The sequence below is a fragment of the Notolabrus celidotus genome, chromosome 15 (genome assembly GCF_009762535.1).
Source record: "Notolabrus celidotus isolate fNotCel1 chromosome 15, fNotCel1.pri, whole genome shotgun sequence".
In the NCBI taxonomy this organism is placed as follows: domain Eukaryota; kingdom Metazoa; phylum Chordata; class Actinopteri; order Labriformes; family Labridae; genus Notolabrus; species Notolabrus celidotus.
The window spans coordinates 27,821,375-27,842,043 of NC_048286.1; the positions used below are offsets into that span (position 1 = coordinate 27,821,375).

The 20,669-nt window shown below is 40.3% G+C and overlaps 1 protein-coding gene across 1 annotated transcript in view; it reads left to right on the top strand.

Moving 5' to 3' along the window:
- LOC117826686 overlaps positions 1-20,669 on the top strand; it is a 185,477-nt gene that overhangs the window by 54,057 nt on the left and 110,751 nt on the right. Inside the window, exon 4 of the mRNA XM_034702940.1 lies at positions 10,780-10,899. Within this exon, the coding sequence (XP_034558831.1) occupies positions 10,780-10,899 (120 nt within the window). The remainder of the gene's footprint in view (positions 1-10,779; positions 10,900-20,669) is intronic.

The following is a 20,669-nucleotide window of genomic DNA, read 5'->3' on the forward strand; positions in this document are numbered from 1 at the left end:
CGAGAAGTACCGGAAACCACATACACAACAATTAAAAAAAGATGATCTTTACAGCAGAAATAAACATGTTTACAGCCTGGTACAAAAGACCAGTGTAGTCTGGATAGCTCATGTCTCTATCAGCACACACTGTATGGGGGGGTGAATATTTTTCTAACGCAGCGATTGAAGATATTGAGATTTCGAGTCCTCCAATGAGAGGCACAGCTGACTTGATTGACAGGCGGGAACACTGTGAAATAAAGAGGCAGGCTTTTAGCCTCCTAGCCAACAGCTACAATCGCTTGACAGCAGCAATGTGGTTCCCGCGACGTCCATATTTTATACAGTCTATGGTTCACACACAACACTGATCAATGGAGACTTATCATCTCAGCTTAATATGGTCACTTCTGGCCTGAAACATAAAAGAGGCAAAATGCCGCCAGTAGAGACTTTGCCCAGTAGCCAAAAACTGATAAACACAGTTAACTGATGATGTACCAAACCATTCCCAAACAGACTGGAATGATATGGAAAAAAATTATATATATTTTTTTAAATGTGCTAGCTTTTATACATACATTTCTTTTAAAGCTGGGGTTGGTAATCAGATTTAGATACACTTTTTGTTATACTGGTTAAAATGATCTTTATGTCCTGATGGTAATCAATACATAATGTGTTCTTAAAAAAGAACCAAAAGAGCCGGAGTAAACCTGGGAAAATTCGGAGGAGCTCCGAGGGGAGGGGGGAAGGGGTTAGATGGAGTCCTGAGGAAATGCTACATTCAAATTCATGCTGGTTTTCCGAGACTGCCAACCCCAGCTTTAATTATTGCAAAACAAATTTCATTTCCCCCCCTCAAATTTCAGTTTCCAGAAGTTTTTATGTATCAAACAAACTTAGATATGGATAGGACCACTCATGTGATCCGACAAGGCCAGTATTAGACATGATTCCTTTAATTCTTGCATTGTTAAAGTCTTGACTAAATAACTACTTGCAGAAATAGATAATACCTCATGAAGCACACTTATATCGATAGCACAGTGGCATGTAGTCAAGGTGAAGTCATACAAGCTGAGACTTCACCTGTGAAGTTGAATGGGTCTGAATATAAAACGTCTTCTGTCTCAAGCAGTTGGCAGAATCTAGCACTGAACATACTGAACTATAAAACAGAGGAGAATGGTCTGTTCACGGTCTAATGAATGAACAACTGATTGATGCACGTCCATATAAAATGTTAATGAGCAGCTTATGTCATCCCTGCTGCCTTTGTTCTTCAGACTTGATGACTTTTGCAAAGTCAAAAGGAGCTTTAAAAGACGCTCTGCAAATATTTGCAAGCATTAGAAATCCGGAAAGCAGGAGGGAGGAGAGGGAAATTTCCCCCTCTACATCGTCTCACAGGAGGTTTGTGTCCATGTAGCTCGAGTCTGAATACGAGACTCCGGGGATTCATCGGTGCCCTTTTCAGATTGTAACACCTAGATATAGTTTCATAAGGGCCTTTAGAGCTAAAAGCAGCACCAAGTGAAGGACATTTGTGCTGCTATAGCTTCTTTAAACTGTATGTAGGCCACTTCACACCTCGCGTTCACAGTTTTCAGCTTGATAAAAATGTTTGTATAACAGTTTGATGTAGATGTACAGTGTTAAGCAGACTTTTATAAAACATTGTAAAAATGTAGTTTGAAAGAACCACTAAATTAAGCATCTCAAAACTTACAGTAGGCAGATTCTGGAGAACTTTTATATGAATGCTTGGGTTCCAAGTTTTTGCTGGAAGCAGTTCATCTTAGTCAGTGTTATTCAATTTATTACTCTTTTGGCATTAAATTGTATCTCTGTTTTCGCCTGCTCATTCCAGACAGAAATTTTCATGGCTGGCATAATGAAACCTCTCCAAAACTCAAAAACTAAATGCAAATGGGAACAAAATTTGAGTGCAACACAGGCAGAATGTGAAATAGGTTAGATTAATGTTTGATTTTTAATAACACTGTCACCACAGCAGCTTGTCGGATGTATGAGGCCATTCTCTTCTATTGATGAAATACCTGCTGCCCAGATTGATGCAGTCCATACATTCTATCAGTCTTTGGTTCAGGAGATGTTCAGCTTGTAATTACAGTTTGAGTTCCTCACAATGATAATATGCTGATTATTAACAAGGGGAGCTGGAGGTTATGTAATCATGAATGTGGCTTAAACAGGCTATTGTTTTTATCTCACTGTTTGCAGATGTTGCATAATTATGTGCATGTAAATGTAAAGTTCTCTCACATACCCAGCTGAATACAATATATGTAATCTTTTGAGCGCACACAAAGTGTAAGCAAAGAGGAGTACAAATAGAAACAGCTTGAATTGTACTTCATGAAAAGAAGGCATAATCTGCCTAATAAGGATGCTGCCTGTTTACATCCCAGTCACGTACTCTGTGTTGCTTCTTTGGGACTCTGCTCTTTGCAGAGAGGAGCAGTTGACTTCTTTTTGTAAAACATTTTGAAAAAGCGTGACATCTTTAAGAGTCACGACTGAGAACTGCCTCACCTGGCAAATAATATCATCTGCATCGCTCCAGTGCTCTGCATTAATATTATCTGTGTATCCATTCTGCATATTACATTTTTACAACAAGCAGCATATATGATAACATGCAAAGAACTGCAGTTCCTTGAGTGTCCTCTTGAGGATAGCTGAAAAAGCCAAATAATTCCCATCAGGTCTCATTTTAAACTGCCCATTTTTTATAGCAGTATTAAACGTGCTTGCTGCCTGGTACACAAAATGATCATTATACCTCATTTCTTTATTTTTAGTTTCTCTATTTGGGTGAGGGGTGTTCCTCTTTAATGTGTTTTCACTGTGCAAATTACAGGGGGTCTAGGGGGGTCTGAGACCCCTTAATTGACACAAGAGACCCCCTGAAAGCCTCAACTGCAAAATTGTGGGGGGTCTCTTGGGAAGGGTTTAGAATCTAATTTTTTTCACTTGCTATTGTCACTACAAATGCCATTTGAAAGCACGTCACATTTGTTTTGACTGTGCTTCATATGGAAATGTATATTTTGCCATACGACGGTTGGCTGGGTTCATATGTTCACATATGCGTGTGTGTGAGCGCGCTCCCACACGAGAGGGAAGCACGAGTGTCCTATTTGGTTGCAGAGCAGAGTTTTTCCATGGTCCTGTAGCTGTGTGCAGCTTTAGCCTGGGTAATGTGTTTTTAAAGTGCGTATATGCATTACTTGTGGTCTTGTTTACTACTTCAGCCTGATACTGGACAGTGTTTCCCCTACCATTATATTGGGGGCGCACCTGCCCCTCCTTCAAATCCAGTCAAATTCATTGTATTTTCTGTATAGCACCATATCAAAACAGAAGTAATTTAAGGTTACGTCTTTCATAGATCAGGTCTATACCTTGTTGTTTTATTTAACAGACTAAATAGCCTTATGTTATGCAATGCTCGATACTGACCTCATGTTTCAGATGGTATTGCAACGTTTAGACCATATCCGCTAGTGCTGTGTGTGCTTTAAGAGTTTCAAAGTTTTAGAAACTCCTAAAAAGAACAAATTCCGAGGTGCAGAACATATCTGTGCTATTTTGACTACAATGATCCTCAACCACACAAAGTATTCCTGACATACACACCTCCTCATCATGGTATAAATAGACCCAAACTATCTCTTTGGGTAATGATCTCACTGGAACGGGAGAAGCTCAATTTTTCATCATGTCAGTGTCAGTGCAGACTCCCTATTAAAGTTTGTAGTTCCTTGATCTGAAACAATACCGTTTAGCATACCAAAATCACAAATCATGTTGTGATGAAACACCAACAAGTGAGCTACATCCTCAAAGGCATGCAGCCTTAATATAACAACAAGACTAGCTAAAGTAGGCCTACAGATTTGACAGTGAATGTTTGGCTTTAACTCAACAGGAATGCACACAGAGTATGACAGAAGGCTTAGCTGTTATGGACAAAGAGCATAACTAGTTATACATGATTTTGCATAATAAGGGGTGTGGTGCGTTGACTGATAGTCTGACTGTTTGTCAGGAGGCTCAAGTCCCACCTCATCTCCACATATTTGCCAGTGTTGAGATTGATTGAGAGTTAGGTTATTTAAGGCAGCATTTCCGATATGGTGACTGCTATCTGTTGGCTTCTGTTACAGAAACCAACAAGTGACATCACTTCGACTACGTCCATGTTTTTTACTTCACTAGAATTCTTCATTATTTTAGTGTTTGATAAGAAAGTCCAAGATGCAGACATCTTTTGATGCACAAGTTAGCCTGAAGGCAATTTGTTTGCACCTGATCAAAAAAAAAAAATCTTAATTTAATTGTCAATATGTTTGAAAAGAATAAGAAAGGCCCGCACATTTAGTCAGAGGTACAAAAGGCTGCAAAAGTTTCCACCATCTGATGAAGATCACTGGGTTGAAACATTGTGATTACAATGTTTTTTTTGGCATTGAGTAAGCGTGCAGACTCGTCTTCTTCCTCTTCCTTTGCTTTTTGCCTTGGAACTACATGACTCGCATGAAACCACCTATCAATAGCTTTGAAAAAACATGTAATGTTCCCTCTCCCAGTTATAGACTATCTTGTGTTGGTGCAATACATGCAGCCCCACTTACAAACATTCAAAATGTGTAACTTGACAGTAAGTGAAAATGTTCTTAGCTGTTTGGTATTAAACAGGGTGCTGCTTTATCTCTACAGAATTTGTAGGCTGCACTTAAAATTGCTGAATTCACCTCATCAGACCGAGCCTGCCTGCACGCCATGTTGGTGTCTGGAAAAGAGATCCCCCAGTAAGAGACGAAATATGCTGTGAAATACCTTTTTCTGTTTGATAAATTGCAGATTCTTCAAAGTTAATAAGTCCGGCCAACACAGCATTCAAGGTTACAAAGAGTGAAGTGGGTTTTCTGAGGGGGAACACCATCAAAAATCGACCACAGGTACCTCAGTTGGTAGAAAATCCCCTGTAAATCTGAGGATACAGTTTTGAAATTCCTGTTTAAACACAGGCCTGCTTTCTGTTGGCAGTGATGTATGACAGTGTGTGTGTATCAGATAATGTTTACCACCCAAAAACCACAGTACAGTTTATCAGCAAAATTCATGAGGAACAGAGCGCAGTCGTTCTTTAAAAGCAGAGCAACTGTAGTGTGGGATTTCGGAGAAATAGGAGAAGGGATCTCTTTTCAAATCTAATAAGAAATTATGGAGGATTATGAAATGAATTGACACTCATTTTCATATCATTTTCAGTGTAAAATCTGTGACAGAGTGCATGTCAAAGCCACAGTGACCTGATAATTTTTCTGTGACTGCAGAAAGATCATGTTCAATGTGACAGCAGCGCTCCGAGTAGAGGTGAGATACGAGGTGAAGGCAGAGACGGGGACCATTTTTGCACTCGTATTGCAGTGAGATGTTGGAGTGACAATAACTGCTGGAGATTTAAAATTCAGAGCAGGGCTGCAGAGTGCCTGTAGGAAACAGTTTGTATGTATAAAAAGTGCTCTAATCTCCATTTACACTCTGCTCTGCCCTTACAAAATTGGTTCTACTTTGAGGAGCGCTCTTTGCCTTTTAACAGCAAGGAGAATAGCTTTCAGAAAAACTTTGAATTTGCCAAAAGAAGGTTATTATTTTACATAAATCCTCCTTTAACTGGTTAGTTCAGAAAAGTTTGCCAAATTTAGCCTGAGGTATTTTCCATCTTTACCTCTTAAAGGTTTTTCTCCAAACATCAAGGTCCCTCCCGCACTTCATTGTTTGATTCAGATTAGAATAATGACCCTGCCAGCAGCCGGCCCGGGCCGGGCCCGAGGATACAGAGTGAAGGAGACGAGCACTATTTAGTAATCCTGTCAGCTGCCGTATGAGCGTCTGCTCCTCGTGGCAGCTCAGTCTCCAGATTGAGTTGTTCAGTCAATCATGGATTCAATATTTACTTGACGATTCAATATTTACCAAGGCGCTTTGTGGCACCCGTGACTGAGGAGACGTAGCCTCTGTGAGGATCCTATCAAAGGCGTGTTACATGAGACATTTAAGGGTGAGAGAGGGGAGGAGGGGGGGGCGGCAGAGCGCCCTGGAACCAAGCCAGATCCCTGCTGTATCTGTCTGCAAACTGTTATTTGTTGGTTTGACTCGACTGGATGTAAATATCTGAACAGATGAGTATCTGCAGAAAAACTCAGTTAAAGTTTAACCTTGAGCACAAATATAAAATCGTACATTTTAAACTCTTTATCTATATATAGATGTATATATGGAAGGATTTATTTTCCTTTTCCCTGTCAGAGGACAGATGTCTGATGGTAAGTACGTACGTTCCACTTGGATGGGTGTCAGTGTGAATATTTGATCCTCGTGGAGTGTGACTGCTGTATTGCACGGCTGACAGGCTGCATACCAATCCTTTTCCCCTCGCCTTGCACTTGTTGCATCAACCTCAGAGCCAAACTGTTTGATCCCAAAGTCTGATTAATTTCTACTGCTGTCAAAAGAAACATTCTGTCGACTTATCTGCTCATGCCCTCCTGCTCTTATCTGTAATATCCATAGTGAAGAAAAAGCCTAAAACATAAAGAGATTCAATAGCAGACACTTTAAAGTCTGTGTCAGGCTGAGTGAAGCTGGTATAGAGAGGAAGGCTTTGAGATAAAAACAGAAAGTTCAGATAGTCTAATAGTTTTTTTTCTAGCTGTAGGAAAATGTGTGTAGAGTTGAAAATATCAAACTGAGCATGGATTAAAAATAACAGCCAAACATCTGAAAACACCTTCTCTTCTGTCTCAACCTAAAGTCTGATTTTTGTAACATGCTGTCAGCTCTACAGTCTGCATGGAGTGCACTTAAACTTATGGGATACCGTTTTTGCGATTTAAACAATAGCTCAATAATTTAACATGAGATTATCTCGTGAGCATCTCGTGCAGCAGCAGATATCAATCACTGTGAACTTGAATGTGTCACTGCTAATGAAACCTTAAGAGATTTCAGACCATGGCTTTTATTTCAATCCATTTTATCCTCTTGTTTTCTCTTATCCTTCTCAAGCTGCAAACGTCTATTTTTTGTGATAGGACAAACAGACTTTGGATTGGAGTTACTCCTCCATGTCGTTCAGCAGCATATATATCACGGGCTCTGTATTCACTACCAGAAGACCAGGCCGGTTCTGGGCCTGATTTCCTCCTTTTGACAAAAGTCAGCAAAGTCCTGATTCTTGATGGTTCTAAAGATCATGTTGTACGGTTTCCTTTTGTTGTGATATATGTTAAGATTGATTTTACTTGCTGAAATAGTTTGAAACTGTAAACATTAAACATCAGTACTTTTTACATATTAAGAATGAACGATATTTACAAAAACAGCAGATCACTCCTTCTGTGGTTTGTCATGTAGAAGTCAGTGACAGCAAATCAGGAAACAAGCTGACTGACTTTCCCCGGATCAACACGTCAATGCACCCAGACCACTTACAAACTTTTTACCAGAAGGATGGTAGAGCAGGAAAAAGTCTAAATAGAGTCAGGGTAACAACAATTCAACCATTCTCAGTCACACATACCTCCCAACCAGATAGTGTTAAGACATTTTCAGGAGTGTAGGGTTTCTGTGAACAGTGCTCTTGTTTCATAGATGTTTCAGTAACCACTCAGAGTAGTCACACATAAAAAGTGATGATGTCAATTCATTATCATAAATGATTACACGGTCATGATAAGTCCTTTATTCTATTTGATTATAACACACAGTAACATTTTATTTTAACAGTCAGTTATTTCCCATCAGACTGTTCATTTTTATAAAGAAAAAAACTGTTGTAAAGATGCAGCTCTGATCATACAGGACTACCTGTTTATCAAATCAACACACAGAAACATTTCATTTGACATTTGAGTTGGGAAAAACCAAGAAAAGAGATGGAAACAGATGAAAAGTAAGGAGAGGTTGGAGATACAGTACAGGCTGTAGGTTCTGTGCCATGACAGTTCATTCAACAAAATTCTAACAACATTGTTGCACTTATTACCTGGCAACTAACTTAAGATATTTACAGGTTGGCAAAATACCAGATTAGAAGTTACCAGACCGCTTGGTGGAAACAAGGCTTTAGATTATTTATTTTTACAGTTTATTTGTAGTGATCGGTAACTTAAAGTTTCACTCACCTGCTCCGCTCGTTGCTAACATTGCTGCACAAGATCCAATATGAAAATGTCCGTTGCTGTCGATTAAGCATGCTGACTGAAACTAGAGCTTTAGCCACATTGTTTAGATGCAAACAGAAACTAACGGTTTTACCTCACCGTACAGTTTATGGTTTCAACAAGCAGAAGCAAAATGTGCCTGAGTGATTCGACATGACGTGTGATCAGTTTGCCTCTGGTGTTGCTCATGTTCATGAAAGTTAAAAACCATTGTCAGAATCAAGCATCTCACGCAGCCGGAAGATCATTAAGAAAGCTGGTGTCGTATTTTGACCGCCCGTGATGTGTAGATGTAGAGTGAATCTTCGTGACACTGGCTTGCTTGCATAGTAATATGTTTATTACAAGAATCAAAACCAGTATCGAACAAGCACCTGGGATGCTTGGGAGAACAGCTCTGCAAATCTACTGACTCCCAGAATGCTGTTGACCAATACCCTTTATAGGTCTGAGAGCCAGTGACATAGCCTACGACAGAGCACAAACTTATCTTAACATCTGATCTTTTATTGTACTTTTCCTTCAGCTCTGCTAACCTAAGGGTTGCAAAACTTGTCCCTGCATGTCACGAAACAGGAAAGGGTCTTTATCTAAATGTCCCTGAGAGTCTGAAACAACATAGGTTTCTCCTTGACTTATTTATGTCAGATACTTGTTTTAGGTCAGATACTTCACTGGTTAATACATATATATGTATATGAAATTGAACAGAGCTGTGAGGACAGGAAGAAAATTAGTTCGACAATAAGAGACAGGAAAATACAGTCACAAACAGCATCATTAGTAATAGTCCAGCATCCAACCTTATGTCAAGGAAGGTCAAAAGCAAAAGGAAATATTCAGCAGCAAAATGTTCCCTCTGACTGACTAATTTTTTTTTATCTGAAGATCATTTTATTTAACAATTGCTGCATACATGAGTTTGCAGAAGCTATTACTAGTTGTTCCCAACCTCTGTGTGTGGGTCCTTTTAAAGTGTGACACAACAAATCGAAGAGGTCATGTGATGTTAAGCCAGGCTGGCAAGCAGAAGAAAGTCCTGCTACATGAATTTGTAATTTGTATTTCTATTAGTTCGATGTTTCGCATGTGTGATCCCTTTTTTAAACAAGTACAAATTATTTGAATACAAATTCTAAGAAGATTAAAAAAGAGAGTTAGAACATCTAAAACATGTCGGGAGGGAACAGAAAATAAATTCTGTTTTTCAGTGAAGGGTCAATAGTCCAGGGGGTTGTAGCTCACTGGTTTTATGTGCTTTGTATTTTAAAAGCTTAAAAAAAAAAAAGATATTATTTCGTGTAAAATCTTAAGCCAAAAGTAATAACTGGGTTATTTAGCTGCAGGATAAATGTAGAGAAGTAAATCATCAAACATGTTTTGTGAAATGTGGAGAAGAAGTACAAAGCCGCAGAAATAGAAATGCTGTAATTTGACGTCATGGAGGGAAAAAAAAGATACAAAAATTAAACCTGAAGTGTGATAAACTGGAATAATCCTTTACATTTGAAGCTTTTATACTGTGAAGAAAAAAACAGACTCTTACAAGTAGCATGTAGCTTCACAAACACGCACGCACACACACACACACACACACACACACACACACACACAAACTCACTCCTTCATTTCAGCTCTCACTGGTGCAATCTTTACACACACGCTACATACACCATCTGTCAATAAACCTCTGATCTACCTGTAGTGGATCACCTACCAGATGATCCCCTCTCCCTGTATTCCCCAAACATCACTACACACACACACACACACACACACACACACACACACACACACACACACACACACACACACACACACACACACACACACACTCTCCTCCTAACCTCCCCAGTGATACTGTCATGACTTTGATCAGGAATAAAGCAGCAGCTGCTTCCACAATCCACGTCCTCCTCCAATCTTGTCTGGCTCTGTTCCCAGTGGAAATAGTCGTTCCCTCTTTGCTTACATACAACTTCAGACATATAGGATTCTTCTACATATGAACTGAGGGAGCTGCATTTCAAATATTTCATTTTTTCCCATAACAAATTTAAAATATTTCCTGCCAAATTGACACTCTGCGAGGCGCGGAGAGGAGATAGATTTAAGAGATGGAGACAGTGGCCATTGAAGAGACAGACGGTCCGATTGAGAGAGGAAGCTAAAGGGAATTGGAGACGGAGATGAAGAGAAATGAAGTGAGACAGAGGGAATAGACAGGGGAGAGGAGGAAGAAGGTGAGAGCGCAGGGGAAGAGGAGGGAGTGAGGGGAGGGTAAATAAAGTATTTGTCACACTGCCGACAGAAGGAGATTGAAAAAGAAGGAGTGGGAGAGGAGAGCAGAGGTTGACTTGAGTTAAAGCTTTCTTATGCTCTTAGAGTGCTGCTGTATACTGTCCACTTAGCTCTGACTCACCCTCTCTCTTTCTCTCATTTTTCGCCCTTATTTCCTCCCTTCTTTCCCTCCTTATTTTCTTCCTACCATTTCTTATATTTTCTTTCCTCCATCCTCATCTCTCCTCCCCTGCAGGCACGTCTATAATCCAGGTGACAGCGACAGATGCTGATGACCCAACTTATGGGAACAGCGCCAAGCTGGTGTACACACTGGTGCAGGGCCAGCAGTACTTCTCAGTGGATCCCCAGACAGGTGAGTGTGTTTATATACTGGAGAGTGTGTTACATGCACACACTCACACACACACACACACACACACACACACACACACACACACACACACACACACACACACACACACACACACACACACACTTGGGCAGGGAAATTTAAAAGATGCACAGCTGTCAGAAAGCTAATATACAAGCTCTGCACAAAAACAAATATACTCAAGATGTTGAAGTGCAAACACACACACACACACACAGACACACACACACACACACACACACACACACACACACACACACACACACACACTGTACGAGCAAACAAGTGAATTCACTCAGACCTGAGTACACACACACACACACACACACACACACACACACACACACACACACACACACACACACACACACACACACACACACACTCACTCACTTATACAGTGCGGAACAAGTGAGAGCCAAGAGGCAACCTCCAGGGCTGCAGAGTACAGCTCAAGCAGGTGTGTTTAAAATATGCAGTTCCTTGAGTGTCCACTAGAAGCTGGCTCTGACAGTGACTGAATCCCCATTAGACCTCATTTTAAGTAGCCTCACTTTAGAGTTTAACATGTGAATATATATATATATATATATATATATATGGGATGAATTCTCTACTACTGACCCAGGTTAAACAGAGTTAAGGCTAAAAGTCACATTATCAGTGGCCTATAGCTGCTTTGAATGAGAGGTGCATGCTGCTAGCTTTCTGTGACATCAACACGACTAATCCAGTCTCTGAACTTGACTTGACAATATTTGTGTTGTTGGTTTCTATCAAAGCCAAGCTTAGGAAAGTTTCACTAAGACAAAAATGATGAATGGCTCTGTTTTATATTGTAGTTATAGATTACCTGAGTCGGCTGTTCTCAAACTTAACTGTAATGAAATACAAATTACACCCGGGCCCATGCACACTTTCAATCGGCAGGAGGAGGGAGGGTCATTATCTTTGAAATATAAAAAAAACCTCCTTCACCTAAAGTAGTTTATACACTTTTTAACCACTCAATTTTTAATCAGTTCTCCCCTTTATAAAAGAAACACACACATACACTCACATGAAACCCTCTCTATGTGTTTGCCTTGCTGGCTTCATCAGCTCTACAGAAATGAGACAAAAGCTTGTGCTCACATTGGAGCTTTTGCAGCACAGCTCATTTAGTCTTATGGCTTGTTTTCACCAAGCGGTCTAGTATGGATCAGTACAGTTTGGTACGGGCCGGATTGGTAACTCCTGATCCAACTGTGCCCTACTTGGTGGGCGGCGTGTAAGCCGGATGCCGATAGCCGCGTCAGCGTCATGGCAGCGAGACACAGTGTACCCCGCTAATAAATGCAACGAAGAAGAATAAGGAGGAAAAATCTCTGCACCTCCACGGTCAACCATGGAACGTTGTTTCTTGATGCCATTTTCCAAACAAAAAAAGTGATCTTCCCGAAGTCCCTTGGAGATTTAAACATGGCGGGGTTATGTGTTGTTCTTTAATACCACTGTCGCACGGGAAGTGACGATTCTTTCGACCAATCAACGGACAGCAGTGATTCTAGCTCCACCTTCTGGGGTTGGATCGGTATGTCTGGTGCCCCAACAGAAGGGTACCAAAAAGTGGGACGGTATGGCTCAGTAATTTGGGGACCTGTCAATTAGTCAATGGAAACGCCACAAAATGAGTGCCATACTGAGACGAACCGAACTGAACCGCTTGGTGGAAACAGGGCTTCTGTTATACTTTGATTTATCAGAGTTGGCCTGTGCATGAAAGTTTTGATTCGCTTTTCTCCACAGAGAAGAAAGCAAGCCATTCCACGTTTACTATCCCACCTTGACTACAAGTGAGCACAAGGTGGTGTGCCTCATAGCACAAGCTTTCCCAGCTTATCCAGTTTTAGAAAAAGCACAAATTCTACCAACAAAAAAAGAGTCTCATTCTGTGCGAAACATAATGGTTGACTGTCTAATTAACCAGCTAATGATTTAGCCATGGGCACAGGCTGTTTAGCCTTGATAACTTGTCATTTGCCAACCTCTCCTCTCCATTGCACCCTCACATCCAAACACAGTCACTTCTGTTTTCAGCAAAAACAACATGGTCACTGACAAAATAGCCAACTAGAGTCTTCTTAAACAGTGACACACAATGTACTGTTGGCTGCATCAATTATTTATACAGCCTATGGTGAGAGCGGATGGCCATGATAACACACAAACACGCATGCAGGTGTGTATGAGTGTGCAAACACAGGTGGAGATAAGCATCTGAGAATATGCTGAGCTGCATGCAAAACAGAGAGATGTACCCATCTCTTTTTTCCCCCCTCTGTTCATTTTCACTCTGTTACTCTCATAAATTTAGGCCCTAAATACACAAATAGAAGTACACACAGTACACACACTTAAAAACATACAAACTAACCAAACTAACACTCTCCCTCCTGTGCATCCCTCGTTCTCTTGTCACACTTAGTCATCCATCTTTCTCACTTCCGTTTTTTCCTCCTGAGCCACCTAAAACACCCTCTTCTCAGGCACACACACACACACACACACACACACACACACACACACACACACACACACACACACACACACACACACACACACACACACACTAACAAACACACACACGCTCGCTCACACAGGAGCATACATCTCCCCCTCTCCCACTGTTCCCCCTCCCCAGTTGGCTCCAGTATGAGTTGGCAGGAATGAATCCATGATGGCAGGGTCTGAACACAACACAGCTGCATCCTAATGTTATTATTTCTGGCTGAGGTGAAAACAAAAAGACGTGTGTTCAAAGAGAGATGTCAGCAAAGGTTTGTGAACTATTACACAGGATAGATTACAGGGGAGGGGGGCTCAAAGGATCCGTCTGCTGCGTGTGTGTTCCTGATTGCTCTTTGTGTCACACATGTCACCTAAGGGCACCCAGGTTTCTGGCTGAGCGGAGGATGCTTTATTTATATATTTGACTTCATTATGAGTACGTTTTTTTTTTAGTGTTTTACCTTGGAGGAAAGTCATTGCTCGGTTGAGTCACAAGCCTGAAGTTCTAACTGTGCAGTGCCTCAGATGCCGCTTTGATTGACACTGAGCTTATAAACACTGTAGGAGAGAAAAAAGTTGTTTTTGACAGCATGTTGGAGCATGATGTGTCCGCATGCACAATGATAAAATGTTGCTGATAGTCACAAACAATGCCAAAAATAAGTATGGATGCCATGCCTCCATCTCCGGTTGTATAACAGTGAAACCAAAATACTCCCTTGAGCTGTGAGTTTGACGTCATGCCCCTACCTCTGACAAAACACATATTTAACTTACTGAAGAAACATCAGAGTCCCCTCAGGTCAGTACAGACCAAAGTTAAACAGTGTCTTGAGTTGATTTGAATAAGACAACTCAAGGTTGTGGAAATCTCAGTAATTCCTGTGTTGGTGTCTAAACCAGCAGGCTGCAGGAGGCTGTCAATCCTGATATCACATCCCCTCTTTTTAACATTAAATAATCATTTAGAATGTAACTTCACAAACAAAGGAAAAATGTAATAAAAACTGAGTATGTAAGTGATAATATTACACATGAAAATATTAATAAAAAAGAAATGATCATATTAGACTACTTATTTAACAAACTGACACACACAAACAAAAAATAAGCATGAAAACAGAAACAGACAGAAACAAAAAACAAACAAACATAGAACATATACATAAATAGATGGATAGATAGATTGACAGACAGACAGACAGACAGACAGACAGACAGACAGACAGACAGACAGACAGACAGACAGACACAGTGGATGGATGGATGGATGGATGGATAAATAAATAAATATATAAACAGATAGATGGATAGATGGATAGATGGATAGATAGATAGATGGATGGACGGATGGACAGAGATAGATAGATAGATAGATAGATAGATAGATAGATAGATAGATAGATAGATAGACAGACAGACAGACAGACAGACAGACAGACAGACAGACAGACAGATACAGTGGATAGATGGATAGATGGATAGATAGATAGATGGATGGACGGATGGACAGAGATAGATGGATAGATGGATAGATAGATAGATAGATAGATAGATAGATAGATAGATAGATAGATAGATAGATAGATAGATAGATAGATAGATAGATAGATAGATAGATAGATAGATAGATAGATAGATAGATAGATAGATGGATGGACGGATGGACAGAGATAGATGGATAGATGGATAGATAGATAGATGGATGGACGGATGGAAAGAGATAGATAGATAGATAGATAAATAGACAGACAGACAGACAGATACAGTGGATGGATAGATAGATAGATAGATGATAGATATATTGATTGATTGATTGATTGATTGATTGATTGATTGATTGATTGATAGATAGATAGATAGATAGATAGATAGATAGGTAGATAGGTAGATAGGTAGATAGGTAGATAGATAGGTAAAATGGAAACACAAATATTAGTTCCAAAAAGAGAGTTCTTAAGTAAAAAAAAAAAATGAAAATAAAGAAAAATCAAATTAAGCATACTTCACATTTATTTGTGCACATTAATTTATTTTTCTTATATCTATCCACATTTGTAGTTTTAAATATGCTTATTAAATCACATTTTTAAAATGTGATTGTTTTTTAAACTACTTTATTTGATCTATTTTCATTTTTCTGTGTTGTTAATGCCGTTTTATAAAGTGCCATTAGTCGAATAACTGGCTTTGGGTGTTTCTGTATACATATTATCTATATATAGAGGTATGTATATATTTATTTATATATATATATACACACACACACACACACAACGTATAAATCTTTGACCACATGGGTCACGGTAAGCACTGTTTTTCTCATTAAAGGTGGATGTTTAGTAATTGATTGCTCTGACATGAGAACCTCAGCATCATGCACAGAGAGCAGCAGTGCTTTGATAAATGCTAATGAAGGACTATATGCTTAATTCCACTCGGTGTGAATTAGCCGTGACTCTCTCTGCTACCAGACACGTGTTAGTATTCTGAACATGTCCGCTCTCTTCTCCCCGCTCTCTATCTCCCCTCGGCAATCACCCCCGCTCCTCGCTGGCTCCATCACCAAACGTCTCATTCAGGATGTGCACTCGGAGGCGAAGCACATTTGCTCGTACATTCAGTCTGTTTGTTTATGAATTCTGCTCAGAAACTGAGACGTTTTTCCTGCTCGTTCGTTAGCATTCAAAACAGCCCGCACAGTTGAATGTGATTCACCTTGAGCTGCCAAGTCATCCTGGCCTGCTGCGTCTGGCTGATGCTGGAGGGGGGAACAGCCAGCATCTCGTACACCTGACGAGCACCATCCAATCACATGTAGCAGAATGAGGTCATTTACACGGAGGTGGTGATCGATGCTGAATGGGTGTAAGCGATGTGTCTTAGTGTGCCGTTAAAGAGCGTGAGATACAGAGCGAGATTTTACGCTCTGTCAGCATGTCTGGCTGTCTGTGTTGGGTGATTTATCTTTCCCATATGAGCATCCTCACATACACTTTTTGTGTTTATGTGAGTGTGTATGTGTTTCAGCCTTTAACGGGACATTAAGTTATATATTGTTGCTGTCAAATGGAAACTGATTGTCTCCAAAATGACAGAAAAGCTGTTAGATTTTCAGGGAAAGCAGTCATGTTTTCTGCTCCATGACATTGCATTTTGAAATTGTCAAAAGGGATTTAAAAAAGACTAAGAAGAACTTTATGTGTCACTTAGAGTAAGGATATTTTTATCGACGCTATGGGGTTTAAACAGCAACAACTTGATGGCTTTAATCCCTTGATAACGATCGAGGAACTAACAGCACTGACAGGTTTAAGGCTCAGCTTACAGAGGCCTGTTTGTGTTCACATAAATTAAGTTTCTCACTAGAAAAGCAGCCCTACTATTAAAGTGAGAGTGAGGACATTAAAGCAGCTAATAGAAATGGGCACCACTTTTTAATAAGGAGTACTTAAGATAACTCCTGAATTTACTGAAGACTGCTAAATAATTAAATATGACTTCATAAATCTGTAATCATGTTTCAACTGATCATCTGAGGCTGAAACATTAATGATTTTTAAGAGTTTAGAAATATTCATTGGTCAACGTGCATCTATTGATTTTGCTTAGTCACTGAACAGTCATTCATCATTTATAAAACTTTGTTTTAGAAAGATGCTTAAACATCACTTTCAGCTAATATAGTCTAATATCTGAAAAGCGCCTGGTGCTTCCAGCACACAAAGCCTCAAAATCAAAATCACTAGCTCGACTCTTCTCTTCTGTTGTCCCTAAGTGGTGGAATGAATGAATTGTCCAACTCCATTCGATCTGCAGAGTTCCTCTACTTTCAAAAGACAGCTAAAGACCCAGCTCTTTAAGAAGCACTATGCACTTAGCTAGACTGTTCTCCACTGTTGTCCCCAGTGACAGATCATGTCTTCCAGCTACAATTGACTTGCACTGTCCTTCTCTGGGAATCTGTGTTCAGCTCTTGAGTGACCCAGCACTTGGTACTTTGGTCATTATTGTGTTGATGTCAATTGTTGATGATGATAATGGAAGGTCTTAAATTGGTTGGTTGCTTCATTGTAGATGTTCCTTATTTTGAAAAAAAAAATAAAATAATAATCCTTACTTACTTTTGTGCATTGCCTTTACACTGCTTGGCAGTACCTGCACCCAAATTGACTTGAAGCACTTTGTTACTCGTACTGATCTTGTTTCCTCTTGTCTAGATCTTTGCTTGTGTTGTTCTTGTTCTCGTATGTACGTCGCTTTGGATAAAAGCGTCTGCTAAATGACATTGTAACATTGTAACATTGTAACAATATAGAGATAAATAGTAACACACTTTTAGGAATGATTTCTTCACATTATAGACCCACGAAGAGTTGAAACGTCTTTCTAATAAAATATCACTCTTATGTAGTGTCCCAATATAGACACACTTTTGGCTAAACAAAAGTCTATTTTGGCCCAATGTAGGGTACATATAGGTTGTCTATTGGCATTAAAATCAGCCTAGTATCGACATGCTATAGGCTTAAGGCTGATTTATACTTCTGCATCGAATCGATGGCGTAGCCGACGCCAGGGTCCGCGTAGCTCCTGTACCTACGCAGAGATCTATGCACGTAGCTGATGTGCACCTCCTCCAAAATGTAGCTACCCGTAGAATCAACACAGACCGCAAGCCCTGTGATTGGCCCGCTCGGCGGCATTTTGTTTCCCACATTTACATCACTTCCGGGATCCTGGATATCGGCCGCACATCGGCTGTGTATTTCATCTCCTTCTCTCTGTTACCCTGTAATCATGTCTGTATGATAAACAGCAACATTCATCATCTGTAGATTAACATTACACGCTCTGAATCGCTGTGGAAAAGTAAACAGAGATCGTAGCAGGGCCTGAAGCAGACGACCTGCTATCAGAGAGGCCGCACTTCCCTCAAGCGTTTCGGTGAAGAATTCCTGCGCGACACAGACACATCGATGCACAAGTATGTGGTGCTCATGTCCGCGTAAGCCCCTGCTGCGTAGGGGCAACACAGAAGTATAAATCAGCCTTTAAACTGTCTTTGGTCCCATTAAAGGCCCACTATAGTCTCATATGTCAGCCCAAAATGGGGCCAACTTTTAGGACCTGGTGCAAAGCGTCCTGGTGTGCAGCACAATTGTCATTGTTATTGTCTCAACAGCTTTTAACACTCAGTGCCCACGCTGAGTAAAGAGCAAGTGAACTTGCGCCCATGTTAGCGCCCATGGGTATGTTGGTCTTTCAAGATGTGGTGTAGTGCAAAGGTGGTGCATTGCTGTCTTGAGGAAGCAGAATGTGACTGTGCCTCAGACCAACAAGTCTGAAGTCAATGATAATGTAGTACTTAACTGCTATTTAGAGGGCATGTTATTGAGATAGTAAGATGTGCTTAAGAATTCACATGCATTCCTCCAGCAGTGCTACCACTCATAAAAGAATATAAGTGTATAAGCAGACACAATGAAACTGAGGCGTTTTTTTTATTGGGACAGGGGGCTTAGAGACGGCAGTATTTCTGGCCTTTTCCTCTAACATCATGATACTGCTCTTGGTATCGGGCTGATCTCTGCATGCCAGAAGACAAACACACTGTTGCCTCCTATCACATCTGCTTCGCCACAGCCCTGACAAGAGCCAAGAGCTCCAGACTGAGACCATCACCAAACTCTCCATCATGCATGTTGCCTTTGATGTGCACTCTCTCCAAAACATGCAGAAAAAGACACAATACTGAACAGTAGTATTTCACACACTGTGCAAAATACAGCCATGTGATCCAGCAACAAAAATGACTAAATAACAGCCTACCTTTTTTAATGTAAGGTACATAGAACATAAGTCATTATTAGATCCTGTCTGATACTGTCAGCGTGTCCTGAGTTTTGAGTGATGAATGAAGTTACACTGCTGTGGCTCATGCATTAATGTACAGGTCTCTTAATTTGAATAGTCATCGATCGTTTCTGCTGTGCTGAGGAATTGTCGCAATTGATAATACATCAATCAATGCATCAACATAACTCGTACGGTAACCAGGGCGTGTTTTTCGCAGATTTAGGGACACAGAAGGAAGAAAGTTAAATGTGACAGCTTGGGCCCGGTGTGTTTAGGTAGAAAGGCTGAAATTGGCTGTGCAAGTAGCAACATGTCTATGTGTCTGTAAATGACAGCATACTTACTGATTGATTTAATTCATTTTGCGCCAAAAACACACCTTTGAACGATTAAGGGACTTGATCCAACTTCTTTTGCCCTGCGCCTCACTTAGCGCCACTATTGTGCAATGCTTAACTCACAGAATGTGGTCGGACATGCTCAAATTGACTTTGTGCCATGCACTTTAGACTGTATATTTTACATTGTTTAAATAGGGCCTTTAAACTCTACTGATTCAATATTTAACCAATTTTGGCTTATACATTTTCCCAATATAGGCCCACTTCCAGCTGATATATTAGCTCAATATGGGCTTACACTATAGCCTTGTTTCCACCAAGCAGTCTGGTATGGATCAGTACAGTTTGGTACGGGTCGGATTGATAACCCGGGAAGTGACAATTCTTTCAACCATTCAACGGACTGCAGTGTTTCTAGCTCCACCTTCTGGGGTCGGACCGGTATGTTTGGCACCCCAACAGAAGGGTAACAAGAAGTGGGATGGTACGACTTGGTAATTTGGGGACCTGTCCCGGTTTTAGTCAATGCAAACGCCACAAAATGCGTGCCGTACCACGAACCAAACTGAACCGCTTGGTGGACACAGGGGTTATATTGTCCCATTGTAGGCCCATTTCTACCAAATATAGTGTCCCAGTATAGGCCCACTTCTGTCTTCTATATCATCCCAGTATGGGCTTACCTTTGGCTCATGTTTTGGTTCAGTTCAGCCCCTGATAAGCTTTATTAGGCACCATAATTACATATTTTAGTCACAGCCACATAGACACAAAACCACAGATATTTGAAACTGCTTTATGTATTCAGATTAAAGCACTAGATATTCAAAACTATGGGAAATACGAACGTCATTAAATCATTTTTGATATTAAAGATTAATTTTTTTAAAGAGCAATTAAGCTTAATTAATTAAATTTACCCACAGTGTATATTATAGTCTATTTATGATTAATTGTTGCTTGCCTCAACACATGACAACTCAGAAAACAATAAATCAAAGA